The following is a 23,217-nucleotide window of genomic DNA, read 5'->3' on the forward strand; positions in this document are numbered from 1 at the left end:
GACACACACACAGACACACAGAGAGAGACAGACACACACACACACAGAGACACACAGACACACACACAGACACACACACAGAGACACACAGACACACACACACAGAGACAGACAGACAGACAGACAGACAGACAGACAGACAGACAGATGAAGAGAGGCAGATAGACAGAGACAGAACACCCCTCTAGCCTCCACAGGTAGGCATCATCATCCCTCCTGCACATGAGGAAGCTGAGGCATGAGTGGGTATGGGGTGCCCTGTCCACAGCCACATGCTAGTGGCTGCTACCTGGGCTCTGCTGGGACTGGACTCCAGTCCATCTGTACTGCTTGGTGAAGTTGGTTGATTCTAAGGACAGCCAGCATACATCCACTCACAGGGGCCCCTGGAGCAGCCAGGTGTTAGATTGGGGTGGAAAGTGGAGAGCTTCAGTCTGGTTGGCAGTGATGATCACAGGAATGTGGATGAGTTTGATATTACCAAGGTGCACTCTTTAAAATGGCTACAATGGTAAGCTTAATATTATGTGGATTTTGACATGAGAAGCACACAGTTCAGCAGTGGGAAAAGACAGTAACATCCCACACAGGTAGGGACTCTGGCTGGCTCATAGTGTGGGTGGATTAATTATGTCAGTGAATAAGCACAAAGTGAGGAATAGATCAGGGAGGTGGTTTCTCCCTCTTCCCACCATAGCCACAGGCCCCTGGGAGTTTAGAGTTGGGAAAATCCTGCAAATTTATTCTCAGTGGTCTTACAGGATATTTTAGGTCTTCTCTGGTTGTGTCTGGAGTGGAAACTTAAAGGGTTCTTTGGGGGAAAATGATGTTTTGCTGGAGCAAACACATGAACGGATGTTTCCCTGAAGTGGACACAAGTGAGTGAATATTTGCTAAAGAAAACACATGAAGGAATGTTTCACTGGAGCTGACATAGGTGAAAGAATATTCTACTAAAGCAAGCATGAGAAAGGACACATGATGGATTCTTTGCTAAAGACACATATGCATTGGTCCCCCTTATATTTTGTAGTCAAGGGCCATTTGACAGGACTCCATAAAGAGAAATACATCAAAAAAAAATTTCTGCTGAAGTGCTGTAGTTTCTTGATGCTTCCTCAGACTTGGGTTGATTAGTAGAGTGATGTCAGCTGAAACAGATTCACATGCTGAGGCAAGACACATGGTGAGACAAGCCCTGTGGGGACATGTTTGGAGGGTATAAATAGGACAGCCAGTGAAGGAAGCTGAGTTTGGCTTGCTGTTAGAGTTAGCTGTGCAATGCTTGTTGGTCTCACATCTTTGCTGATCTTCACTTTGCTAAGAGAACAGCTCCTGATGTCCTTGTTGGTCAAATCCTGCCTGGCTGTTACTGCTGGGTCATGCCACCTGCTGCTATCCCAATATCACTGAAGTGTTTGTGAGTGGATCAAAGTACCTCAGCTGACCTGTGAACTGAACATCTGATTTCTGATCAATGCAGGTAGAATTTACTCCAAAGAACCATTTCTAAACAGATACACTTCCCCTATATCCTTTCATTTCCGCTACCTCTTGTGGGTAGTGGGCTAGATGGGAGATTAAAGTGTTTAAGGACCTTCACTAAAAGTAGCCTTTGAAAAAAATTAAAATTACAGCCTTCTGTCTGGTCTTAGAGGCTGGACTATAGAGTGCAGCTGCCTAGTAGCATAGGTTCTGGGCTTGTCCTCTTGTTGAAGTGGCTCTGATCGAGCTGGTAGACAGCTGTGAGGCCCTACAAATGAAGAGCCACACTGTCTGACACAGGGGTTGAGGATGCTGATATCACTGGATTGTTCCACAGTGCATCAGCTCCATTGCAGATGCCCAGGAGGCTCATGGGCAATATCAATCTTGCTGGAACATGGGAGAGTCCATTGCACGTCTCCGCAGAGAAATCAGGCTTTCTGAATGACTCTCAGCTGCACAGGTCTGTAAGCCTGAATTATGAGCAGTCAGGACACTTCTGTGCTAAGTCTCTGCTTCTCTAGCATACTCTTGATGCACGCTACCTTTGCAGAGATGTATCAGCGAGTATGTCTATGTCTATAGGCTTAAGATCTACAAGGCTACCACTGTGATCCATGAACACAAAGCCATTGAAAAGCTCCAAGACTATTAGAGTTTGTCTTCATCTTCCTGTGTTTTCTTGGAAAGCAGTGAACTGATTTGCATGGGGCATGTCCCCCCAGGAGGGAGGTAGAGATAGGAGAGTCCCTTGAGCTCAGTAGCTAGCCAAACCAGCCTGCTTGGTGAGTTTGGGGCACTAAAAAACATTGTCTTTTTTCCCCAGAGGAATGTATCTGAACAAGATCTCCCAATGTTGTCTTCTGGCGTACACACACACACACACACACACACACACACACAACTTAACATGAATACTCTTCCCATTTTACACATGGGAAAACAGGCTCAGAGAGGATAAGGAGCATTCCCAGAGTCACACAGCTATTCTCCAGATGCTGGCCCTAGTGCCTCTTTCAACCTCGCAGCATCAGCTAGGGGCAGAGAGAAGCAGTGAACAGATGTTTGTATTGTCTCTCAGATCCAACACCTCACTGGGAAGAGTCCCCTCACCCCAGACACCCAGTCAGTCCCCCAGAAGCTCCTGCTTGGCAGTGGTGTGAACACATGTCCTGGGAATTCACAGCAACAGCCAAGAAATTAATTTTGTGAAGGTCGCTAAGCACCTTTGCTAAGAAACAATAACTCATCTTTGATCCTCAGTGCTGGGCACACCAGGACAGAGCCAACATCTGTCTGGTGGGTTTAGTAAATAGACAGGAACTCTGGTTCCCTCCAGACTGCATCCTGCACTGGAAACCCATCTGAGCTCTCTTGAGCAGTGATAGCTTGGGACAGAGGAGTCTGGAGGGCTTGGATGAAGGAGCTTCTGGACAGGGAGGGCCATCCTATGGGCAGGCTCTAGGCTCGGGGAAGATCAGTGTTTGGAATTACACTACTTGGGAGGGGAAGTCAGCCTCAGGAATAATTACTGATGCACCAGTTTCATAAAGCCAAGTCACAGGCAAGGTCACAGAAGGCGCTGGCTAGAAGAATTTCACAGATCAGCACATGTTCATTTAATCTGAGCCCAATACAGGTGCTGACCATGAGGCATGTCACTCCTTCCAGTGTGTAACTGGGCCTCTAGGGATGGGGCCTAAGAACCAAAAAAATCCCCAACAGTATGGCAGTCATTGTCAGCCACCTGGCTCATGTCAGGCACAGTCACCAACTTCCTTGTATGGCCTCTTTCTGAAATCTTCAAGTATCTTTGTCTCTAGCTTAAAGAGGCCCCTGGGTGAGCTACCAGGCCTCTGCATACCACATTGTATAGCTGACCACCAGCTCAGAGAAGCAGCACTCAAGGTACCCAGTCTGGCTTAGTGGTTCTCCACCAACCTCACTCCTTATCCTGGGTGCAGCCCACAGCACCCTGCTGCAGAGTCCTTAAGGCCCATCTGCATCAACCATCTGGGTGCCTTTAACATGCCTCTTAAGAAGAGGACTTTCAAAGGGGTAGGGGCAGGAGGGAGGCTTTCTGTATCCCAGCAGATGTCTCAGAAGCTCTCAGTCTTCTCTTCCTCTGTAAGGTGGGTTTTCCCAAAGTTTCCTGCTCACAGGGGAGACATTACCTATGCTTAGAATCCAAGACTAGGTCTGTGTGTGAACTGTAAGCTCGCAGGTGACATGTGCCAGGGAGCTGTCCTGCTTCAGCTATTCCCTGCTGCCCAGGCCTTGGACAACAGGTCCTTCTGGCATTTCTGAAGCCCAGTGTGTGGCCTAGATAATATGAATATCCCAGCGAAGGCACTTGCAGATCACCTTCTTCTACTAAAGGAGGTGGCATGTGGGGCACCACATTGTGGGCGACATGTTCCATGTAGATCAGGGGGATCTTGAGTGGCAGTCATGTTGAGCATCACCGTGCCCACTCACTGAGGTCTCAGGAGGGCTGTCCATTGTGCATGTTCATGGGTTGGGCTGGTGGAGGGGAGAGGCAGACCTTACTCACAAACACACCAAGAACAACAGTCACTAGATACAAAATGCTACTCTGAGGGAAGACAGAAGTCACCTCCCTATCAGTTCTGGTCCTAAGAGAGACCAGCTTGAGGCAAGACTCACAGAGCAAAAAACCCATCCTGACAATGCCGTTTGTCCCAGCCCCAGCTCCTCAGAAGGAGCTGCCATTAGCATCCATCACTGGGAACGCACTGAAGATCCAGAAGTCCTACCCAAGGGAAAAACCCACTGGAGAGGAGAAGACATGAAGCCATAGGGTTGGGAGCAGGGTGAGGAGAGGTGGGGAGTCACACAATGACGTGACAAGGAGACCAGCCCTACATTCCAAGTCTGAACTTCAAAGAAACCAAGGAACCTCAAAGTTTTGGGTTGGGTGACATGCAGGATAAAGGCCTTTTCTGTCTTGAAGTGACCGGAAGGACCCTGGCAGTCCAGATCTCTCTGACCTTCCGCTGAGACGCCCAGCATCTGGCCTAACAGACCTCTAACTCATACTCACAGGTCATCCTCAGAGAACCCACCGCCTCCGCAGACAAAGATGACGGGAAACCTGCCAGGGGCTTCTTGTGACTGTCCAACGTTAAGAACCGAGAGTTTAAGGGAAATCAGAATATTCAAAATATCGAGCATCAGACTTACATGGGACCTTAAATAGAGGCCAGAGCACAGTGATCATTTCTCGTCATTTTTAATATTTCAAATTCTGTCCTCTTCTTCTTGTATGTATAGCACGTAATATCTCAGATTCTGTCCTTGTCATTCATGTATAGCATGTATCTCTTCATACATGTATAAGCATGTATTGTCTCACATGAACCCCTCTTCATACATGTATAGCATGTATTGCCTCACACAAACCCCCTCTTCATACATGTATAGCATGTATTGTCCTCACATGCACCCCCTCTTCACACACGAATAATGTGTGTTGTCTCCCATGCAACCCCCTTCATACATGTATAACATGTATTGTCTTCACATGCACTCCTATGCACTCCATTACCCTGTTTGCTCCCTCTGACTCTCACCCAGGTCCCCTCCTACAGTCCTGTCTTTCTTGTATATGTCAAGTCTCACATAGGCAGCCACATTTGTAGTGTGTTCATGGCAAAAATAACCATGACATGTGATCATTTCAAACCCCCCAAATATCAGAAGTATAAAAACAATGAGTTTTAGAGGAAGGCTTGTAACTTCCCAATACCCTCAGAGCTGAGCACCAGGGTGTGGTGTGTGTGTGTGTGTGTGTGTGTGTGTGTGTGTGTGTGTGTGTTCAGCTTTATGAGAATAGCTGTGTGCCCTATGTACAGGCAGGCCAAAGTGTGTGTCACAATAATCCTCCTGGCATCTGGGCCACCCAAGCACCCCTTCTACCCTATACTGCTCACCAAAACACAGTAGTGCTGCTCAGGGTTTTGGTTTTGCTTTTGTCTTTTGTCAACTTGACACCCACCAAAATGTTAACCAAGGAATAGCCCCCATCAGATCACCTAAAGGCAAGTTTGTGGGGTGTTTTCTTGATTAGTGATTGACATGGTGGGGCCCAGCCCCCTGTGGGAAGTGCCGCTCCTGGGCAGATGGCTGTGGGTGGTTTGAGAAAGCAGGCTGAGCAAGCCATGAGGAGTAAGCCAGCAAGCAGCACCTCTCCCTGGCCTCGGTTCCTGCCTGACTTCTCTCTGTGATGGACAGTGACCAGACATGTAAGCCAAGTAAACCCTTCTCCCCAAGCTGTCATGGTGCTCATCACAGCACCAGAGAGTAAATGAGGACAGAAATGAGGCCAGCATATCAGCTCACAGGACACTGACAGAGCAAGTCCATAGCCCAGAGGGAAAGCGCTGCCACAGTAAAAGCTTCATAGCAAGAAGGGAAGGCAAGGAGGGGGTAATGGAGTTCCAGGGCTGGAGCTCAGCTCCGTGTGGACTGTATGCTCTGGAATTGCTCCCCACATTTCTAGAATTCCTCCCCTAGGAGATGACTGACCAAAGTATGATTCCCCCAAGCTCCCCTGGGGAACCAATATGGTTACTGATATTACAGGGTGTAGTGAGGGGTTGCTGATGAACAAGGACACCAGAAAGGCTCCACCATCATGGAAGATGGCTCCCTCGGGCTGTGAGGCAGAGTCTCTTCTGTTCATTTCCCCTGCATCCAGTCCAGCACCTCCTGAGACCTAAACTCTGAGGCATGTGTGGCTAGGGCAGAATGGCAAAGAAGAATGGCAGGAATATCAGGTGAGGGTTTACTGAACCTCCCCACACCGCCTTCTCTGTGAGGATGTTTACAGTGAACAAGGTTGACCCTGGTGAGCTTTTCTATGTGGGCACAGCTGCTCTAACAAAGACGGTGGCTTCTTTGCTCTCAGGATAGTATCCTGTAGCTCCCAATACTATAAAAAGCATATGGGTCTGTGTGTGTGTGTGTGTGTGTGTGTGTGTGTGTGTGTGTGTGTGTGTGTGTGTTATAAAGAGCATATGTGCATATATGTGTAGGTAGATATGTATACACACATAACTAACTGGGCATGGTGGTACACCCTTGTAATCACAGCACTCAGGAGGCTGAGACAGGAAAGTCCTAAGTCCAAGGTCAGCCTGGGCCCTGTGGTAAAGACCCTACTCAGAAGAGGGAAGAAGCTGAACTTACAGCACAAGGCTTTAAGCCCAGCACTAAGGAGGCAAAGGCAGGAAGATTTCTGAGTTTTGGCCTAGTCTACACAGCAAGTTCTATGTCAGCCAGAGCTCCAAAATGAGACCTATCTCAAAAAGGAGAGGTAGGAAGAAGAGAAAAATGCACACACACACAAACACACACAATTTTGCACCTACCCTATTTTATTGGTATATACTCTTTCTGTAAAACATAACTGTCAGGCTAGGGAGATGGCTCAGCAGTTAAGAGCACTGACTGCTCTTCCAGAGGTCCTGAGTTCAATTCCCAGGAACCACATGGTGGCTCACAACCATCTGTAATGGGATCCAGTGCCCTCTTCTGGTGTGTCTGAAGACAGCGACAGCGTATTTATATATAATAAATAAATAAACCTTTAAAGAATAACTGTCAACAGACAACTTCTGACATATCATTTTTAAGCTTTATTTTTAAAGATTACGTATGTGTGTGTGAGTGAGGGAGACAGACAGACAGAGAGGCTGAGTATGTGCTGGTGAGTGCAGTGTCTACAGAGACCGGAAGTGCCTCTGGGATTCCCTGGAGCTGGGTGCCACCCTGGTTCTCTTCAGGAGCAGCAAGCAGTCCTGAGCTGTCTCTCAACACCATCACAGTTTGCTTTGGTTTTGCCTTCGATGTGAAGGCGCTGGCTCTTGTTTCTGTTCAGTGCAGATCCTGAATCTTCTCGGCCTCCTTGACTGGTCGCCTAGGCTTCTCTGGCACCCTGAATAGTTTTTGTGCAAATTAGAGGAAGCTCCTCCTCTGGGCAGTCTGGGACAAGCCTTGGTAAGTGACTTGGATTTCAGTGCAAAGCAGAAAACCACATTTCTTTATCGGGGTGGATACAGCCTTGTACAGGGCATAGCTTGGCAAACCCACCAAGGGCTAGATGTTTAAAGTCGTCGCCTGGACAGGCACACAGGAACATTGCCTGGGCCTGCATTTTCTTACTATCCCAGGAAATGGAAAGATGATGCTAAATGGAGAGTTAGGAGCACTGGCTATTCTTCCAGACGACCTGGGACTGTGTCTCTGGCAGAACTCATGTATGTAGTATAGGTAGGCCCAAGCATGTTGCTGGTGACATAGCAACTCCATGCTACTCTGCCAGAGTGTAAGAGTGATGTCACACAACAGGCAGCTGCACATTAACTAGCCAAATAAGTCCCCTTGATGCCCCCTTGGAACTCAGTACATTTTAGGTACCATAACTATTTAAGACAGGAAGGCTGGGCTGTGACTCAGTGAGAGAGCACTTATAGCACGTGTGATGCTCTGGCTTCAACCCCAGCAAGGCAAGCAAACAAGAAAACTATCAGCCAGATGTTTAAAAAAAAAAAGTGTCTGGAAATCCTGGCTTGGGGAGCAGACATAGGAAGTAAGCATTAGGAAGTCTTTAAAGGTGACAGACTGCTTGAGGGGTTGAGGAGACAGACCTACTGTGCTTCCTCTTTCAGATATCTGCTTGCTGGTCAGTTTAAGCATCCCTCCCCAAGCACCTTGAATTCTGCAATCCTGCGCTGCTTTTAGGTAGTTCTGTGCTGCTGTGCTTTGGGGACACCTGGGTGGGGACACACCTCTCCCTGAAGCTAAACAGCTTCTTTGCAGCAGGTCCAGGAGACTTTCCCATTCCACTGCCCTGGGCTGTGGGAGGAGAGGCTCCCAGACAGGGAAAGCCAGGTTTCTGCCTGAGGCGGATGGAATTCTAACACACCCTGGAGCAGAGAGACAGAAATTGCCTTTTAGACGGCTGCCATTAGCAATCTTCAGCAGGCAGGTTCTGCGGGGCAGTTTAACCTTCTATGACCTCACAGCTCAGCCGCAGTGCAGCCCTCTCAGTCTCACAGACAAGCTATTGGATACACTTATACTCTGTACAGTAGTCTACTCATAGTTGTATTTCAAGGACAGCATTATAGGGGATTGTTTCCTCTTTTGTGTGACTGAGAGTATGCACACACAAGCACACACACATGCACACACACACACACACACACACACACACACACACACACACAGACCTTCACACTCACCATCCGGGGAGGTTAAACCTAAGAGCTTTTTGCTAATCAGGCCACACCAAATATACAGTTGGAGCCCAGCAAATAATTAATAGTAATGAAAATTGACGTTGTAAAAATTAAAGTGAGAGCTGAGAGAAGGAACTGGTCTGGTTGTCAAACCACAGGCCTAAAGGGAAACGGATGGCTTAGGACGATCTTTTAATTAATTTCAGAGTTTTCCTGTTTCTCGTCCACCAAATGAGCTGAGCTGTCAGGACCCTGTGCAGAAAGACTGTGGAGAGGGGAGCCCATTTAAGGACTAGGCCTATCCAGGAGATCCAGGAACCGAGCCTCTGGCCAGGAAAGCCTAAGCTGGGGGTGACACAGTCCAGAGAGATGCGGTTTATAAATGTACTTTTATTACTGATGAATAAAACCAAGAGCTCCACCTCATTCATAGCTAAAATAAAAATGGGTCTCTACTGCCTGACCAAGTTCAGCCACTGCACTGCAGCATTAACTTGTATTCTAACAAGATTAAAATATATTTGTCCTGGGGATTAGCATACTTAAGTCTCCTTTTGCCTTTTCAGTGGTGGCAGAGCCCTTTGATCTGCCTTGCGTGGCAAGCCCGGCCTCGGCCCAGCTATCGGACTGCCAAGTGTGAAATCAGTCTGATGTCATCCCCATTCTTCATCTTTTACGTCTTTCACCAGTTTAATTATATTTCCGCCACAAAGCTCCAGCACCTCATTGCATATTCAAGTTTGACCAGGAAGCATTTCTTTAAAAAGTGCGAATGAAAATACCCCTGTGGGGGGAAGGGAGGGCATTGGGATGGGGTGGGGAAGTTACAAATCCTCAGGGAGTGAAAGCGTCGGCCCCATAACTGTTCGTACCTGTATGGAAGGGTGTGTGAGACTCCTACCAAGCCCAGGCGGTGGGTACCATGCCGCTTCTCTGGAACCATGCATAAGGGCCTCGGGTGCAAGGTATAGCTGCTTGGGCCTGTGACTCCTGTGGGTTGGCATTACTTTTTCCCCTCAACAAGCTACTCTCATCTCTGCATGGCACTCCTACCTCTGCATTAACTCTCTCTACACACATGATGAACCCAGCTACTCCACGGTTAGGAAATGTAAGGAAAGAATAAAGAAAAAGTCTTGAGTTTAATTGGTCTTTGATCACCTTGAAAGAAAACTCAGAACATTACAGCTAAGCCAGGCTCTCTTTCTCTCTCCCTCCCCTATCTTCCCCCTTCCCCTCCCCGTCCCCATCTCTCTCACTCCAAACCTGGGGAGCTGCCAGAGTAGAAATATAGATGAGCAGCTTAGCCCTGGGGAACAGGGTAGTACTGGACTATGCCTTGAGCTGAAATAACTCTCCCAGGGAGTGCTCTCCAAGGTCTCTCACTCACAAGTGACCACACCTACCATACTGTGGCAGTTTAGTTCACATCCTCAGAACTGCTTGGAAAGGTCAGCCTTTCAGAGGAAGACCAAAGTCACCCGAGGATGACACTAAATATAGTCACCTTCCTCCAATACAACCCAAAGCCTCTTCCAGTATGTCTGAAGGGTGGGAAGTAGGACAGATGGACATCTCAGGTAATACCACGCCATTCACGCCTGGCCTAACAGTCTGTGGCAGCCACTTTCCGCAAGAAATGGAGATGGTTCATCTATGTGGCGCCTGGGCTCTGACCTGCAGTCCATGTTCAGATCCCACTGATACCCCATTGGAGTGCTTCAAAGACCTGGTATTCGCCCAAGAACCAACATCCCCTTGGACATCGCTTGCACATCCAAGCTGCTGAAAATAGAAGAGAAGGCAGTGTAAGCGCTGGGAAGCAGTATTCTCAGACAAGCTTCTTCCTTGGTTCCTTGGGGGAGTGACTTCTACCTTCTCTCTCTCACCGGTGACCACTGCTTGTTTTTGGTCAAGGCACAGCTAGAGAGGTCTTTGACAGCTGTGGGCTTAAGTTTATTTTCTTTTGAGTAGTCACTCCTGTTAAAATTGGAAGTTAACAACACATTGCTTCTTAAACAGAATGATATCATTATAAAATTATCTCCACATAATTAACTCAGGATTATGCTTCATTCTAGTTAGCATGTAATCAAAGCCTGTTATGCGTTTAGCTATAGGAACATCAATTAATTGAAAAGGGTTAGTTAGAGCCTTCGCTCATCATAAGAATGCCCGTTCGTTCTTGTGGGAAGAGGCACACGGTGGTGGATTGGCTTGATGCAAGGGGTGTGCTCAGACTACCACCCACAAGTATGGGCTAGGGTGACCTTCAGTCAGGAATCTTGGTTTGAGACCTGGGGATGGGAGGTTCTCTTTTCTGTGTTTGGGGTGAGGTTGGCCTCATTACCATAGCAACCTCTATTCAAGGCAGAAAATGTCATTTGGATCATAAAGCAAGGTGCATGAAAAAGGTATATGTTTGTTACAAAAGCCCAAAGTAGAATGCCTTACCTTTTCTGAAGTCAAGAAGACCAGTGTGTGTGTGTGTGTGTGTGTGTGTGTGTGTGTGTGTGTGTGTGTGTGTTGGGAATGTGTATGCTGAAATAGGGGTAATGTGTGCTAAATGGGTGGAGGTTCTTAGAATGCTAGGGAGACCGTTGGTTCACTCACCAACCAAAAACAACAAAACAAAAACCTAGAATAGGGAATGGATTATAGCTCAAGAGGCCCCGCTTACTCAACATTCAGGAGCCCTGGGTTCCATACCCAGCACCAAATAACCTGGCCCTGGTAGTCCTGACTCTAACTCTGGGAAACAGAGGCAGGAGGATCAAATGGTCAAAGTCATCATTGACTATATAGGGATTGTGAGGACAGCCTGGGATAGCTGAAGCCCTGGCTCAAAAATAATAACACCCAGAAGGGAGAGCATACTCTATTTTAAAAAAAGAAAAGAAAAGAAATAGCAGTTTCCCAAAGTGTGTGGAAGAAATATTTTCAGGAAGTTCTAGAAAGTCCTGCCATATCCCCTACTTTCTGTCACTGTCCCACTTTCTATGACCAGTGGGCTTTTCTTTCCAATTTCTTTTTTCTTTTCTCCCTTTCCTCCCCCTCTCCTCTTCCTCCTTCCCCCCTTTCTGCCCCTCCCTCTGTGAACAGATCAGACGATCCTCAAACATGTCTCTCCTAACTGTTGTATCTTCTATCATCCTTTCTCCAGTTTTGTCTCAATGTCTGCACAGACACCGCATTGGTTAGCAAAAGCAAGGAAAACATGGGTGACTGAAGCACCAAGGCACCTGCGCTGGATGGGCGCAGCTGTGAGCAAGGCTGGGGACTGGCCCGCAGAACAGGGTAAGCCTCCTGCTCCCGGAGTCTATTCAGCACCAGGCCTTTGTGCTGTTAGCTCACAAAAAGCCCTCGCAGGGAACCCATTAGGTAGATGTTCTTTCTGTTTGAGAAAGAATGACTCCACTCCCAGGGAGTCTATAACACTCTAGCTCAGAAAGTGAGCATCAGTGCTGGGATTTGAACACAGGGCTATCTGCTGTCAAAACTTGGGGATAGAGGTATAGCTCAGTGGCAGAGCACAGGCATAGATAACATGCATGTATACACATGTGCAACACACACGGACACACACACATATTTACTTGGTCTCTAACTTTAAAACAGCAACAACAAAGTCACAATAAAACCAAACTCTGGGGGTTGGGGATTTAGCTCAGTGGTAGAGCGCTTGCCTAGCAACTGAAAGGCCCTGGGTTCAGTCCCCAGCTCCGGAAAAAAAAAAAAAAGAAGAAAAACAAACAAACAAACAAACAAACAAAAAAACAAAAACTCTGTTGCTTTCCATAGACCCACCTTCCTTATAAAGCTAGGGACATGATAGAAGTATTTGCATAAACAACAAAACCAAGTGGTCCCCGGGGCACATGTAGGAGCAAGCCTTATGGGTTTGTTTGTTTTGGTGTGGTTGTAGGCTCCAATCTATCCCTATATGAACAAGCAAGCACAACTGGGGTGAGTGGAAGTTTTCAACTCTCACCTAGAGGTTTTAGCCCTGGAAGCTGCCAGGAGGCTGAAGTATGAGGGATGCCTTACTTTCAAGGTGCTCTGACAGCAGTGGAACAGAGACTGAAGGGGAGGAGAGAGTGAGAAGGGGAAGGAAAGTGGGGAGTGAGACAAGGACTGGTTCCCTTTTTGCCAGGTGAGTTCTGGAGATGGGCAGTGATGATGGCTGCACAGCATTGTGGGTATTTGCAAGTGTGTTTATTATCACCACACAAAATATACATGGAAAACTGGTTAAGATGCCGAATGATGTCATTTTGCTGCAATAAAAATTGGAGGATGCAATTTTTTTGCATTTTGCTGCAATAGTAATAGCGGGGTGGTTCAGGCGCAGAATTTCACAAAAAGCTCGTAATTGTGCCCTTTCTCTTATTGCCTGGATATAATGAAACTCCATCCTTAATTTGGTGTATTACTGTTGTTGAGAATGGAGAGCCAAGCTCTCCAAACCCACAAGACAAGTTTTAGTCTAAAGGAGAAGCTCAGAAGCAAGACCCCAGGGCACCAAGGGGTGTCCTAGCGACCCGCGGAGAAGCAGGAGGGCTCATCCGGAGGGAGAGACAGCTCCTTGCACTGCAGCTGGGGCCTGTGACTACCCATCCAAGGAGGAGAGAAAAGAGAAAAGGAAGTTAGTGGAGGGGGTAGAGGTTGGAAAAGGGAGGAGGGCAAGCCAAGATGACAGAGCCTGACAGCCCCCTTCCAGACAAAGGACTTGGCGGGAGGCAAGAACCCCAAAGCGCCAGCAGAAAGGGGAAAAGCCGGCCCCTTCCGCAGGCAACGCGCCGGACCGCGCGGCCAAGTTTCAGGTCAGGACAGATGAGTCAAGCAGCAAGCAGTGCCGTGTCTGTTTTTCTTCCCCCAGACAGTCCTGCAAATAGTGACCGCCACCATTCCTCAACCCCACAGAGGACCCAAGGCTGGGTGGGACCTAACCCTTTCTGCCTGAGCTGCCCATTGAAACCTCTCTCCAAAGAACAAGTGGCGTGAGGCACAGACACGCAGGCCACTAGGCCTTCGGCTCTTCTCTTCTCTGTGTCTTGGGGGTGGGAAAGGCCTCTCTGGGACGCTTTCCAGGCTCTGGGGGTAAAAAGCCAGCCGGGAGGCAGTTTTCTCTCGGCTACTCTTTGTTTCTGCTCCAGGCGCTGCCCGGGACTCAACCCTGGAGGGGGCGGGACCCGAAGTTCTGCTTTCCCAGAAAGCTTCCCCGGTGTTCTCCTGGGAGCACAGATGGTCCCTAGGGCCAAAAGAAAGTTCTGCCCTTCGTTGGGAGTAGCTCGGCTTTGCTTGGGACCAGGCCTGAGCCTTACCGGGTCCTTGCAGCTATGCAGTCCTTCCCGAGGAACCTTGCTTGGGGTGGGGGTGGAGTGCCCTTAAATCCTTCCGAGAGGACTGGACCTCTGCTGAGGAGCTGGCAGTTTTACTGGCGGCCAGGATGAGGCCCGTACCATCACCACCAATAATGACACCATCCTTCGTTTTTCTTTCAGACAACAGCAAAGTGCAGGCTCACCACGCTTGATTAAATCATATAATTAGGAATTACTTTAATGAATATTATTACATTTCCGGTGATTTCAAGAATGCCCTTTTCTTTTCTATGGGCAGGCAGCATACGCATAATGAGGTATTTGAGGTTATTAATAAAAACAGGCATGGTCGTCTCAGGGTTCCAGCCTTGCAGCTGTGAGATGTTAAGGGCTTTACTTGCGAACGCGCACACCAGCACTCCCTGCTGTGCCCCTTGCTACCCTTAAGTCCTAGGGACCTCAAGCTACACCCCTCTGAGGCTCACCCCGCCTCACTAGTTCCAGGCATAGATACAGCCTAGCCCTCCGCAGGGATGGAACCAAGGCGCAAAGAAGGAGTTCCCAACCCCGAGGCCCTGCGTGGGGAGCCCCGGGATGGAAGTAGATCAGTCTTGGGAGGTGATTTCTGCCTACTCACGCAGTCTTTTCCTTCAGGGGTGGTGCCACAGTCCTGTGTCTACATCAGTCCTTATCAACCTCGAAGTCACAGCGGCTTCCAGTGGCAGGCTGTCGTTTTCGGTGGAGCCGGGACTCTTCCTAGGGGCTCTCGGGGGGGGGGGGGGGGGAAGGACCCGGGCAAAAAGGGAGGTCGGACATTAAAGCGGGGGAGGGGGTCGGGGGGGGGGGTCGGGAGACAGGATGACTTTTAGCTGCCAACAAATTCCAGGCTGACCTGGGGCAGGCAGGAACACTTACATACCTAGGGCCTGGGTGTTTGTGTACCAGATATACCAGTGCCAAGCAGCCCACATCCTCCTCCATTAGTCCTGTCCACTCAAGGGAAAACAAAACCCACAAACCAAACTTTGTGAAATCAAGTTTGTGAGATCAAGCTGGGTGTCACCCGGGAGTCTCCAAAGGAAGCACTATCCAAGTCCACATTGGACAGCCTTTGGTTGGAGTTGACCCCACCCCACCCCCTACCCCAGGTTTGGAGACAGTATAGGCCCCCAGATCCTACTCTTATGAGCGCTATTGTCAGACCAGGTAAGAGCACCTGATTGGTGCCAGCCCAGCTGCACTTTCTCAGTCCACTCCATTGCTGGGGCCAACTGAAGGTCACAGCTATCCCTGGTTGGATTGTCAGGTTCTCCCCAAGTTTCAGTGGGTTGTGGAGAACTATAGAATGAGCTCAGCTTGGGGGAGGCAGACACATACCCAGGCTATTGGGCAAGAGCGATTGAGAGTCAAAAAGCAAGGATTTCTCCACAGAGGAAATTTCCCTTCCTACTTGGGATTCCCATCTCCTACGGGGTGGCTTTCTAGCCAGGGCCCAGTGGCAGGGCTCCCCACCCATCTCCAAAGCACACCGCACTGCAGAGGCAGGGTTAGAATTGGAGGATTTGCAGTAGCCCCAAAGGTGCCTTGCTTTCCCAGTTAGTGGGAAGTATTTTTCTGCTCGCCCCAGACCCCAGACGAGAGAGCAAGTTGAGCACAGCCAAAGCTCCCGTGTAAGTTACCAGCTCCACTTACTTGCCTTTGAAGAAGAAAAAGGTAATACAGACAGGAGCCAAGAGTAACCAAGAACAGCAAGGATCTAAAGGCCCTTCTAGTTCCGGGCCCTATCACAGACAATACGGATAACCTGAAAACCCAGCATTATTGTCAGGGGTGTCTGCTCAACTGCCTGTGGAACTCAGGATTTCATTATCTTGAAGAACTGTACCCCTTCTCTCTACCCGCGGTACAGTTTGAAAAAAGGATGGGTGTTGCTATGCTTTTATTAAAAAAACAGGAGAGGCCAACAGAAAAATGTAAACTGTGACAGTGTTTTGAAGGAAGCTAAACCTTCAGAGATGGGGTCTTGAGGAAGGAACTGTGTCAACCTGACCCCCATGATGACCCTGCCACACTCCTGGGGAACAGAGGTTTTGGTGCCCTCAAAGTGGGTCCAATTCTCTTCCTTGCTGATCTCCTACCTGGCAGGAGCATTGGCCCAGCATCTATCTGCTGGCCTAGCCTGTACTGAGACGTCCTAGAAGGTCGCCCTTGGCAACAGACAATCCTCGACACTGAATTTCTCTTCCTGGGAGGGCAACACACACACAAACAAACAAAACTATTTTCTTTCCTTCATGAACTGCCTTAGATTCAGCTACTTTAGAGCTCCCTTCCCCTGAATCCTGCAGAGTTTGGTCCTTTGCTTTGGGGATTGGAAGTGGGAGAAACAAAAAATAGCATTTAGGGGAAGAGAACATCTCCTGAGGACCACAAGTCCTTCCACTGAGCTCATCAATGAGCACTTTCATCCAGCATTTATGGGCAGTGGGGAGGGGTTGGGGAGGCCTGTTAGATTTCAAACATTGAGATAGTTCAGTGAACAGAAGCAGCATGTTTTAAATCATCCCTCTGTCCTCCATTCTGAGCTTACACGTTAAGTAGGCAAAGGTTGTTATTTAAAAGAAACAATATCGTTTTGTTTCTTGTTTCAAGGGTAGGTACAGCACCCAGGAGATCAACTCAGCCACAGACATGGACAAAGTCTACCTTCCATCCCCAACATTTCATAATAAAGAGTCGTTTCTTTTTATTTAGTGTAACTTTCAGGAATTTAAACACACAAAAATGCACAGGTTGGAATGGTCACAATTTTGATAACCACAGTTGTAAGTAGGGAACATTCATCCATTTCAAATAAGATTATAAATATTTGATACTGTAAAATGCACATTTTATAAACTTAAAAAAGGACAGATTTGCTTCCTGCTAAAAGGCATGTGTTTCACCGATCCCCAAGCAGAAGATGGTTATTCACACTCTTAAATTACAACTTCTGTTTTTATAGCTTCCTTTTCAGAAGGTTGGCACGAATATGTACAAAGAGAAAGTGTTGGCGCAGTGAAATAAAGAGGTTTAAGGCAAAGAGAGAAATCCACCATCAGTCCTCAGCAGGCAGCCTGACGCTCAGCTCAGCTGAGAACACCCTTGCCACTGTGCTGGCCCCAGGTGGACATTTGGACACCTTTTTCCCATACACTAAACAGAAGACATTGTGGAGTTATATATAATGTGTTTGCTTATATATATATGTACTTGGTGAGGAATATATTGAATATATTTAATTTACACAGTACCACACCTTCAAAAATAAAATGTATATTTTCTTTAAAAAAACAAAAAAGACAAAACGTGATAAGAAATGATTATTTACACATGTCCTTTAGATTCAGGAGGATTCGAGTTCCTTTGAAAGTCAAGGTAGCTTCGAGCTCCAGAACCCCAGCTTCACACAGGCCTGGGGTGTGCGTGCACATGCATACACAAGTATGTACACAAACATGTATGTACCATTCAAAAATAAGTGAAAAAGAAAAAAAGAGGAAGAAAAGGAAAGGGAAGACGATGCCAACTTGCTCTGCCAGGCCCCAAGACCCACCTCGGCGGGGGCTTTTGGATCAGGGCGAGCTGTCCTAGCAGCCTTCAAGCCTTCAGGGTACACTCGCACTGCTCCCCAGGCCCCAAGCGCTGCCTGCCCACAGCCGCGGGAGAGTTGGCGCTGGCAGTCGCTACGGGACTGTGGCGGGGACAGGGGTCATAGACACAGACGCAGACACTCGGTGGCTGCCAGCAAGGGCCTCTGCGGTGGTTGGGAAGTGAGGCAGTAGGAGGCAGAAGTGGAGAGGGGCTGGGAGGATCGATGGCCTGAATGGACTTCCTCAGACCTCAGCAAAAGAACTGTGCCCTCTCTCCCCACCAGAGCTCTCCATCACCACGCTGGCGCTTCCTACAGCGCTGTCCGAGCCAGCACAAAGCAAGCGGCAGAGCCCACAGACCAAATAGGAGCTATTTATTGGTTCACAGTCCTGTGAAATGCAGCAATAAAAATCTTTGGACTTCAGCAAGTTGTTTTAATTTTTTTTCTTTCGGGGGGGGGGGAGGGTGTCCAATGTCCCAAAGTGGAGCTTAGGAGATTAAACAAGGGGGAAAAGAAAAAGAAAAGAAACAGCCCCCTTTGCAGAAAAATAATAACAAATTAGCATAACCTCTTAAGCACAAAAAAAACCTCAAAAATATTTTATAGTCAGTTTTTTTGGATTATACACCATCTGTAAATTATATGTACATAGATTATTGTAGAACCATAGCTAATACACGGGTTTTTCACAGATAATGCTGGTATAATCTTTATACACTGGCCCTTTGTTCACGGTTTTTTAAATTATTGCATTGTTTTGCGCGGTCCTAAGACCTGGCCGGTCGGCCCGCCCGCCCTGCTCGCCCTACTCGCTGTCCGACTTGCCCTCCTTGGCGGTGGTGGAATGGTTGTACAGGCCCTGCGCCATGAGGTGCACCGCCAAAGTGTTCTTGTTGCCCGTGGCTTTCTTGATTTTGGCCCGCTTGTTCTGGAACCAGATCTTGATCTGGGACTCGTTGAGGCTGAGCTCCTGCGCAAGACTTTGGCGCCTCTGCTCCGTCAGGTACCTGTTGGTCTGAAACTCAGCTTTGAGCCTCTGCAGCTGCTCAGCAGTGAAGGCGGTGCGCGGCCTCTTGTCCTCTTTGTTCGGGTTCTTCTTCTTTGGTTTTCGAGACCTGGGGCCTGGTTGGCATGGAGGAGAGAGGGCAGAGGTTACTGGCTGCTGGAGTCTACCTGCTTACCCACAACGCACTCATCCAAGCTCAGACTGCAGAGACCCCAGAGGGAAAATGACCTACCCACGGCCACACAGGTGGAAGAGCTTGCGCTGGGAGTTGGGGGTGGGGTGGGGTGATAGAAGCTTGAGGCTGGGCATGTGCCCACTGACCAGAAGGAAATGGGGGTTGTGAAAATGAGGTGGATTGGCGGATTTAGCTAAAAGGCCCATCACAAAGTGGGAGATCCTAATAAAAGCGAGCTGAAGGAACGTGCAACCAAAAACTTTCTGGCCTTGTTTGCATTTGTTTTTTCCTTCTCTCTTTCTAAGTCTATCCTAGCAAAAGGAGTGAGAGACAGGTGAGAGGAGATGGGGTAAGACTGAAGAAAAGAGTAGGCTAGTCAGTCAGGGGGAATCCTGTTCCCTTCCCTCAAAACCCCAACAGGACGCCAAAGGCAATAAAGTTCTCAGGAGGGACCAGGGCTGAGCTATCACCTGAGTCCCCTCCTGTGTGAGGCCTGGTGAGCCCAACTTTATTGTTTTGTTGAAAGACTTCAATGGCGCTATGCTTTACTGAGCCGCTGCTAACTCCCCCTTCGTCCTTCGGTCCAGGAGAGGGACCTGGCTCCTCAGGGTTATGGAGTGCTGACCTCGGTGGCCTATCCCTCTCACTTTCCACCCCAGACCTGGGGCTGCCTCATCAGAAGCAGGCTACCCAACTGACCTTGGGCAAGAACGTAAAGTGTGAGCCACCCGACAGCTTCCTCACAATGGGTTCCTCTTTTGGTCCCTCCCTCTTCTGCCTACGGAGTGGTCAGTGTTTGGGGCAAGTGTGGTGGGTGGCGTGGTCGGTCCCCGGACCGAGCTTTCGAAGGGTAAAGTGGTAGGAGTCTTGGGATAGAGGGTCTCTTTGTCGGGGTCACAAGGTTCATAGGCCGCGGGAAAAGCCAGCCAGGCCACCGGCTAAAACCTGAGACCTTCTTTCTGGGTCTTTCTCTGTGCAAGGAGTGTGAATCAACTTTGGAGACATTATGCGGCCCCTCCATCGAGGTCCCTTCCGCTAGAAGCGGAAGAGGCTGGAGAGGGTCGGACCATCCCCCTTCAGGGCCAGGACCGAATGCGCGGTCTTGCGTTGTGGGGATGGTGGAGGAAACTGGCAGTGCGGCCCAGACTCCTCCATCCGCTACTCACTCAGTGCGGTGCCCACTCTGGCTTCAGGGGCAGCTAGCAGGGCTGTGGCGGGTGAGGATTCCCTCGCCTCCAGCCAAGCGGATCCCGGCACTCTTACCGAAGGGCAAACCCAGTAGGGTCTTTGAGCACACAGAGGACATCCAGGGCGGTGCAAATCCAACCCTCGGCGTTTCAGGTGTACCCATGATCACACACACACACACACACACACACACACACACACACACACACACACACACCATACAGTCAGTAACCTTCACATCCATGCTGAGTATGAAAGCGCACCCTTGGACCTGGCTTACACCCGGCCACTGAGGCTTCTAGAGTCACGGGCCGAACCTGGGACCCTCGGAAGATACTAGTACAAGAGGGTGAGACCACGGGAGAGGCCTGGACTGCTCAAACCTGACCTCCCTCCCCACTTCCGGAGCGGATCTCAAACTCTCCTCGTTCCTTTCACGGGAAGAAAGAGGGCTCTGTCCTCTAGTTTCCTCCACCCTGGGGTTCGCGTTCTGCAACACACATCCCAGCCTCCGCAAACTCCTATTTCTGAGAAAGAATATCTGAAAACCATACTTTCGGTTCCTCTTCCTGTGAATTCTCTTTTAAAAGGCAAACACTTATGGGACTTAGGGGAAACAGAACCAAATCTCGGCAAGTACCCTCTGCCTCTACATTCTTTCTTAAATGCCCAGGAAAAAAAAACCTTACTTACAGGCAGGAAAGGAATTTCGTTAAGCCTAGGGAAGCTGCGAGGCGAACTACGCGGGCCATCCGGCAGGATTCCCGGGCCGCCAGGGCTTGGCGAGGCCAGTACTCACTCTCCGGCGCCTCACAAAGCCAAGCGCGACTCAAGGCCAGTCGGCTTTGTGAGCCTATATGTTAATTAAATATTAACAAAGGAGGGAGGCGAGAACAATAGAGCAATTTCGGGTCTAGCAGCAAAAAACTAGATTTCAGTAGACACACACAGGGTGGTGCAAGAAGGCAGCCAAGAGGGACTCAGTCTTGCTCTGAACACCCGTAGTGTTGCTAAAGGACGCCCCGCAGAAGAGCTGAGGATTGGGGGTGAGCGGGGCCTGCCTGGCTCAGCTCACTCAGATCCCAGACAAATGAAACCCATTGCTAATGGCGCTTCGCTTTCTAACCACAGGCCCGCGTCTAACGCAGCTTGTCGTTTCTACACGGTCTTAAAAATTATAAACAAATGGACAAAATTTGCCCGAAACCTCACACCCCTTCTGGAAGCTGTCTCCTTCTCACTCTTGCTAGCACCATAAAACCCATAAAGGTTCTTTCTGCCTGAGTAAAGGAGGCTCTGAGATATTTGCACCTTCTCCAAGCCGCGCGCGCGCGCTCGTAAGGATGGTAGGTACTACAGGATTCCTTAGATAAACTGGCAAAAAGGAAAGGGTGCCCAGTTTTCGCGTAGTTTTTCCTCTGCTCCTTCGCAGCGGTCACATCAGGCCAAGAATGGAGTAGAAGAGCACCCAGAGTTGTTCTGGGCGACTATGGGCCTGAGGATAGCAGAGAGTTTACAGGGTCCAGGAGAGAGAGAGAGAGAGAGAGAGAGAGAGAGAGAGAGAGAGAGAGAGAGAGAGAGGCGTGAGAGATACCGTGAGAGAGATGAAGAGAGAGACTGAGATGTCTTTTTTACTGTCCTAGGGTCTGTATGTCCTTCCAACTGCCTGGCTGCTGCTTTGTGCTGCTTTGGTGAGGAGTGTGTGTCGTGTGTGTGTGTGTGTGTGTGTGTGTGTGTGTGTGTGTGTGTGTGTTTGTGTGCGTGAGTGCGTGCGCATATGCAAGAGAAAATGAGATTCTTTTCCTCGGTGTAAGTTCACTGGGAAGCGCCCTCCCTAGCCCCGCGGGCCTCCCCTTGGCGGGCTGGGTCCCATGGGCTCACCTGAAGAAGGCCGGTCAGAGTAACGTGTGCAGTAGACCCAAGCCGGCCAGAGCATGGGCTGCGCGCCCAGGGTGGCGCTGGCTTGAGAGCTGTCCGAGTCGGAGCTCACCGACAGGTCACCTCCGCCCAAGCCCCGGGCCTTGAGCGCTCCATCCAAGGAACCCCCCGGGTCTCCGGGTTTTTTAGCACCACCGTGCAGCGACAGCGTCTTGGAGCCGCCTTCTCCATCGGCCGCAGGGTCGCCGGAGGCACCGGAGAGCGGCCCTCCTGCACTGGGTGCGCACGCAGGGTTCGGTCGGGACTCCCTGGCGCCCAGGATCTGCTCGGCTCCGTCTGCGCCGCCGCCTCCCTCCGTACTGCCAGCGCCGCCTTCGCCTCCCCTGGCTCCGCCCGCGCCGGCACAGCAAGTCCCCGCATCCTTTCGGCGGCCGAACTCCGGTCGTAGGATGTTATCGATGAAGAAGTTGGTGATGCGATGCGGATGCTGGTGGTTGCCTGGCGCCTGCAGGACCGCGGGCAACATCAGAGCACGCCGGCGGCCGGTGTCCGAGTCGCTCGGGCTGCTGCCGCCTCCGGAGCCGCCGCCGGGGCTGGGTTCCGGCTGCCGCTGCGCCTCCGCCGCCGTCTCGCTGGACTTGGAATCCTTCTCCTCCATGCTTTACAGAAAATCCCAAACCGCCTCTTCACCGGCCCACCTCCAAAGCGACCTCCGGCCGATCGGTGGCACACAGCGAGCCCCGCGCGCCCCTACCCAGCCGAGTCCTCCGAGCGCGCGAGCGGCGACAGTGGCCAGGGCTGGAGTCCTACAGGTCGCCGGGCGTGCTCGGAGCCAAGCCACGTTCGGATCCACGGAGTGCGTTAGCAAATCACCAGTCTCCGGGTGGGCCGGGACGCGGGGCGATTCAACCGAGGCTGGTCCTGGTCTTGGAGACGCACCCGGCTCTAGATGGTCACCGCACTCAGCCGGGGACCCGGGACGCCCGTGCGGCTCCGCGCTCCTCTTGGTGGCCAGCAGCCTCGGGCTCCTGCGCGGCCGCCTCGGCCACCGCCGAGCTCATGCAGGCAGCGCGCCGTCCGCGCTCACCGCCGCTCGGACCCGCTTGGGCAGCCACCGCTCGGCCGTCGCCACCCGCCGGTCCCGGCCGACCCTCGAGGCTGAGGGGCGCGGGCTCTCAGCACGCACGCAGGCGCCAGCACGCACATGGAAGCCCGTGGGCCCGCGCTGCGCTCTGCCCGCCCCGGGGCTCCCCGCGCCAGGC

The 23,217-nt window shown here is 50.2% G+C and overlaps 1 protein-coding gene across 1 annotated transcript; it reads right to left on the reverse strand.

Annotated features, from left to right (window-relative positions):
• Positions 1–16,819: 16,819 nt before the first annotated feature.
• En2 (engrailed homeobox 2) lies at positions 16,820–22,660 on the reverse strand. Its single transcript, NM_001109214.1, has 2 exons — positions 21,959–22,660; positions 16,820–18,830 (listed from the first exon to the last, which is right to left on the reverse strand). Exons 1-2 carry the CDS (start codon positions 22,611–22,613, stop codon positions 18,514–18,516), a joined length of 972 nt encoding a protein of 323 aa, NP_001102684.1. The 5' UTR covers positions 22,614–22,660; the 3' UTR covers positions 16,820–18,513.
• Between the last annotated feature and the right edge of the window lie 557 nt (positions 22,661–23,217).

The sequence above is a fragment of the Rattus norvegicus genome, chromosome 4 (assembly GCF_036323735.1).
Source record: "Rattus norvegicus strain BN/NHsdMcwi chromosome 4, GRCr8, whole genome shotgun sequence".
NCBI lineage: Eukaryota > Metazoa > Chordata > Mammalia > Rodentia > Muridae > Rattus > Rattus norvegicus.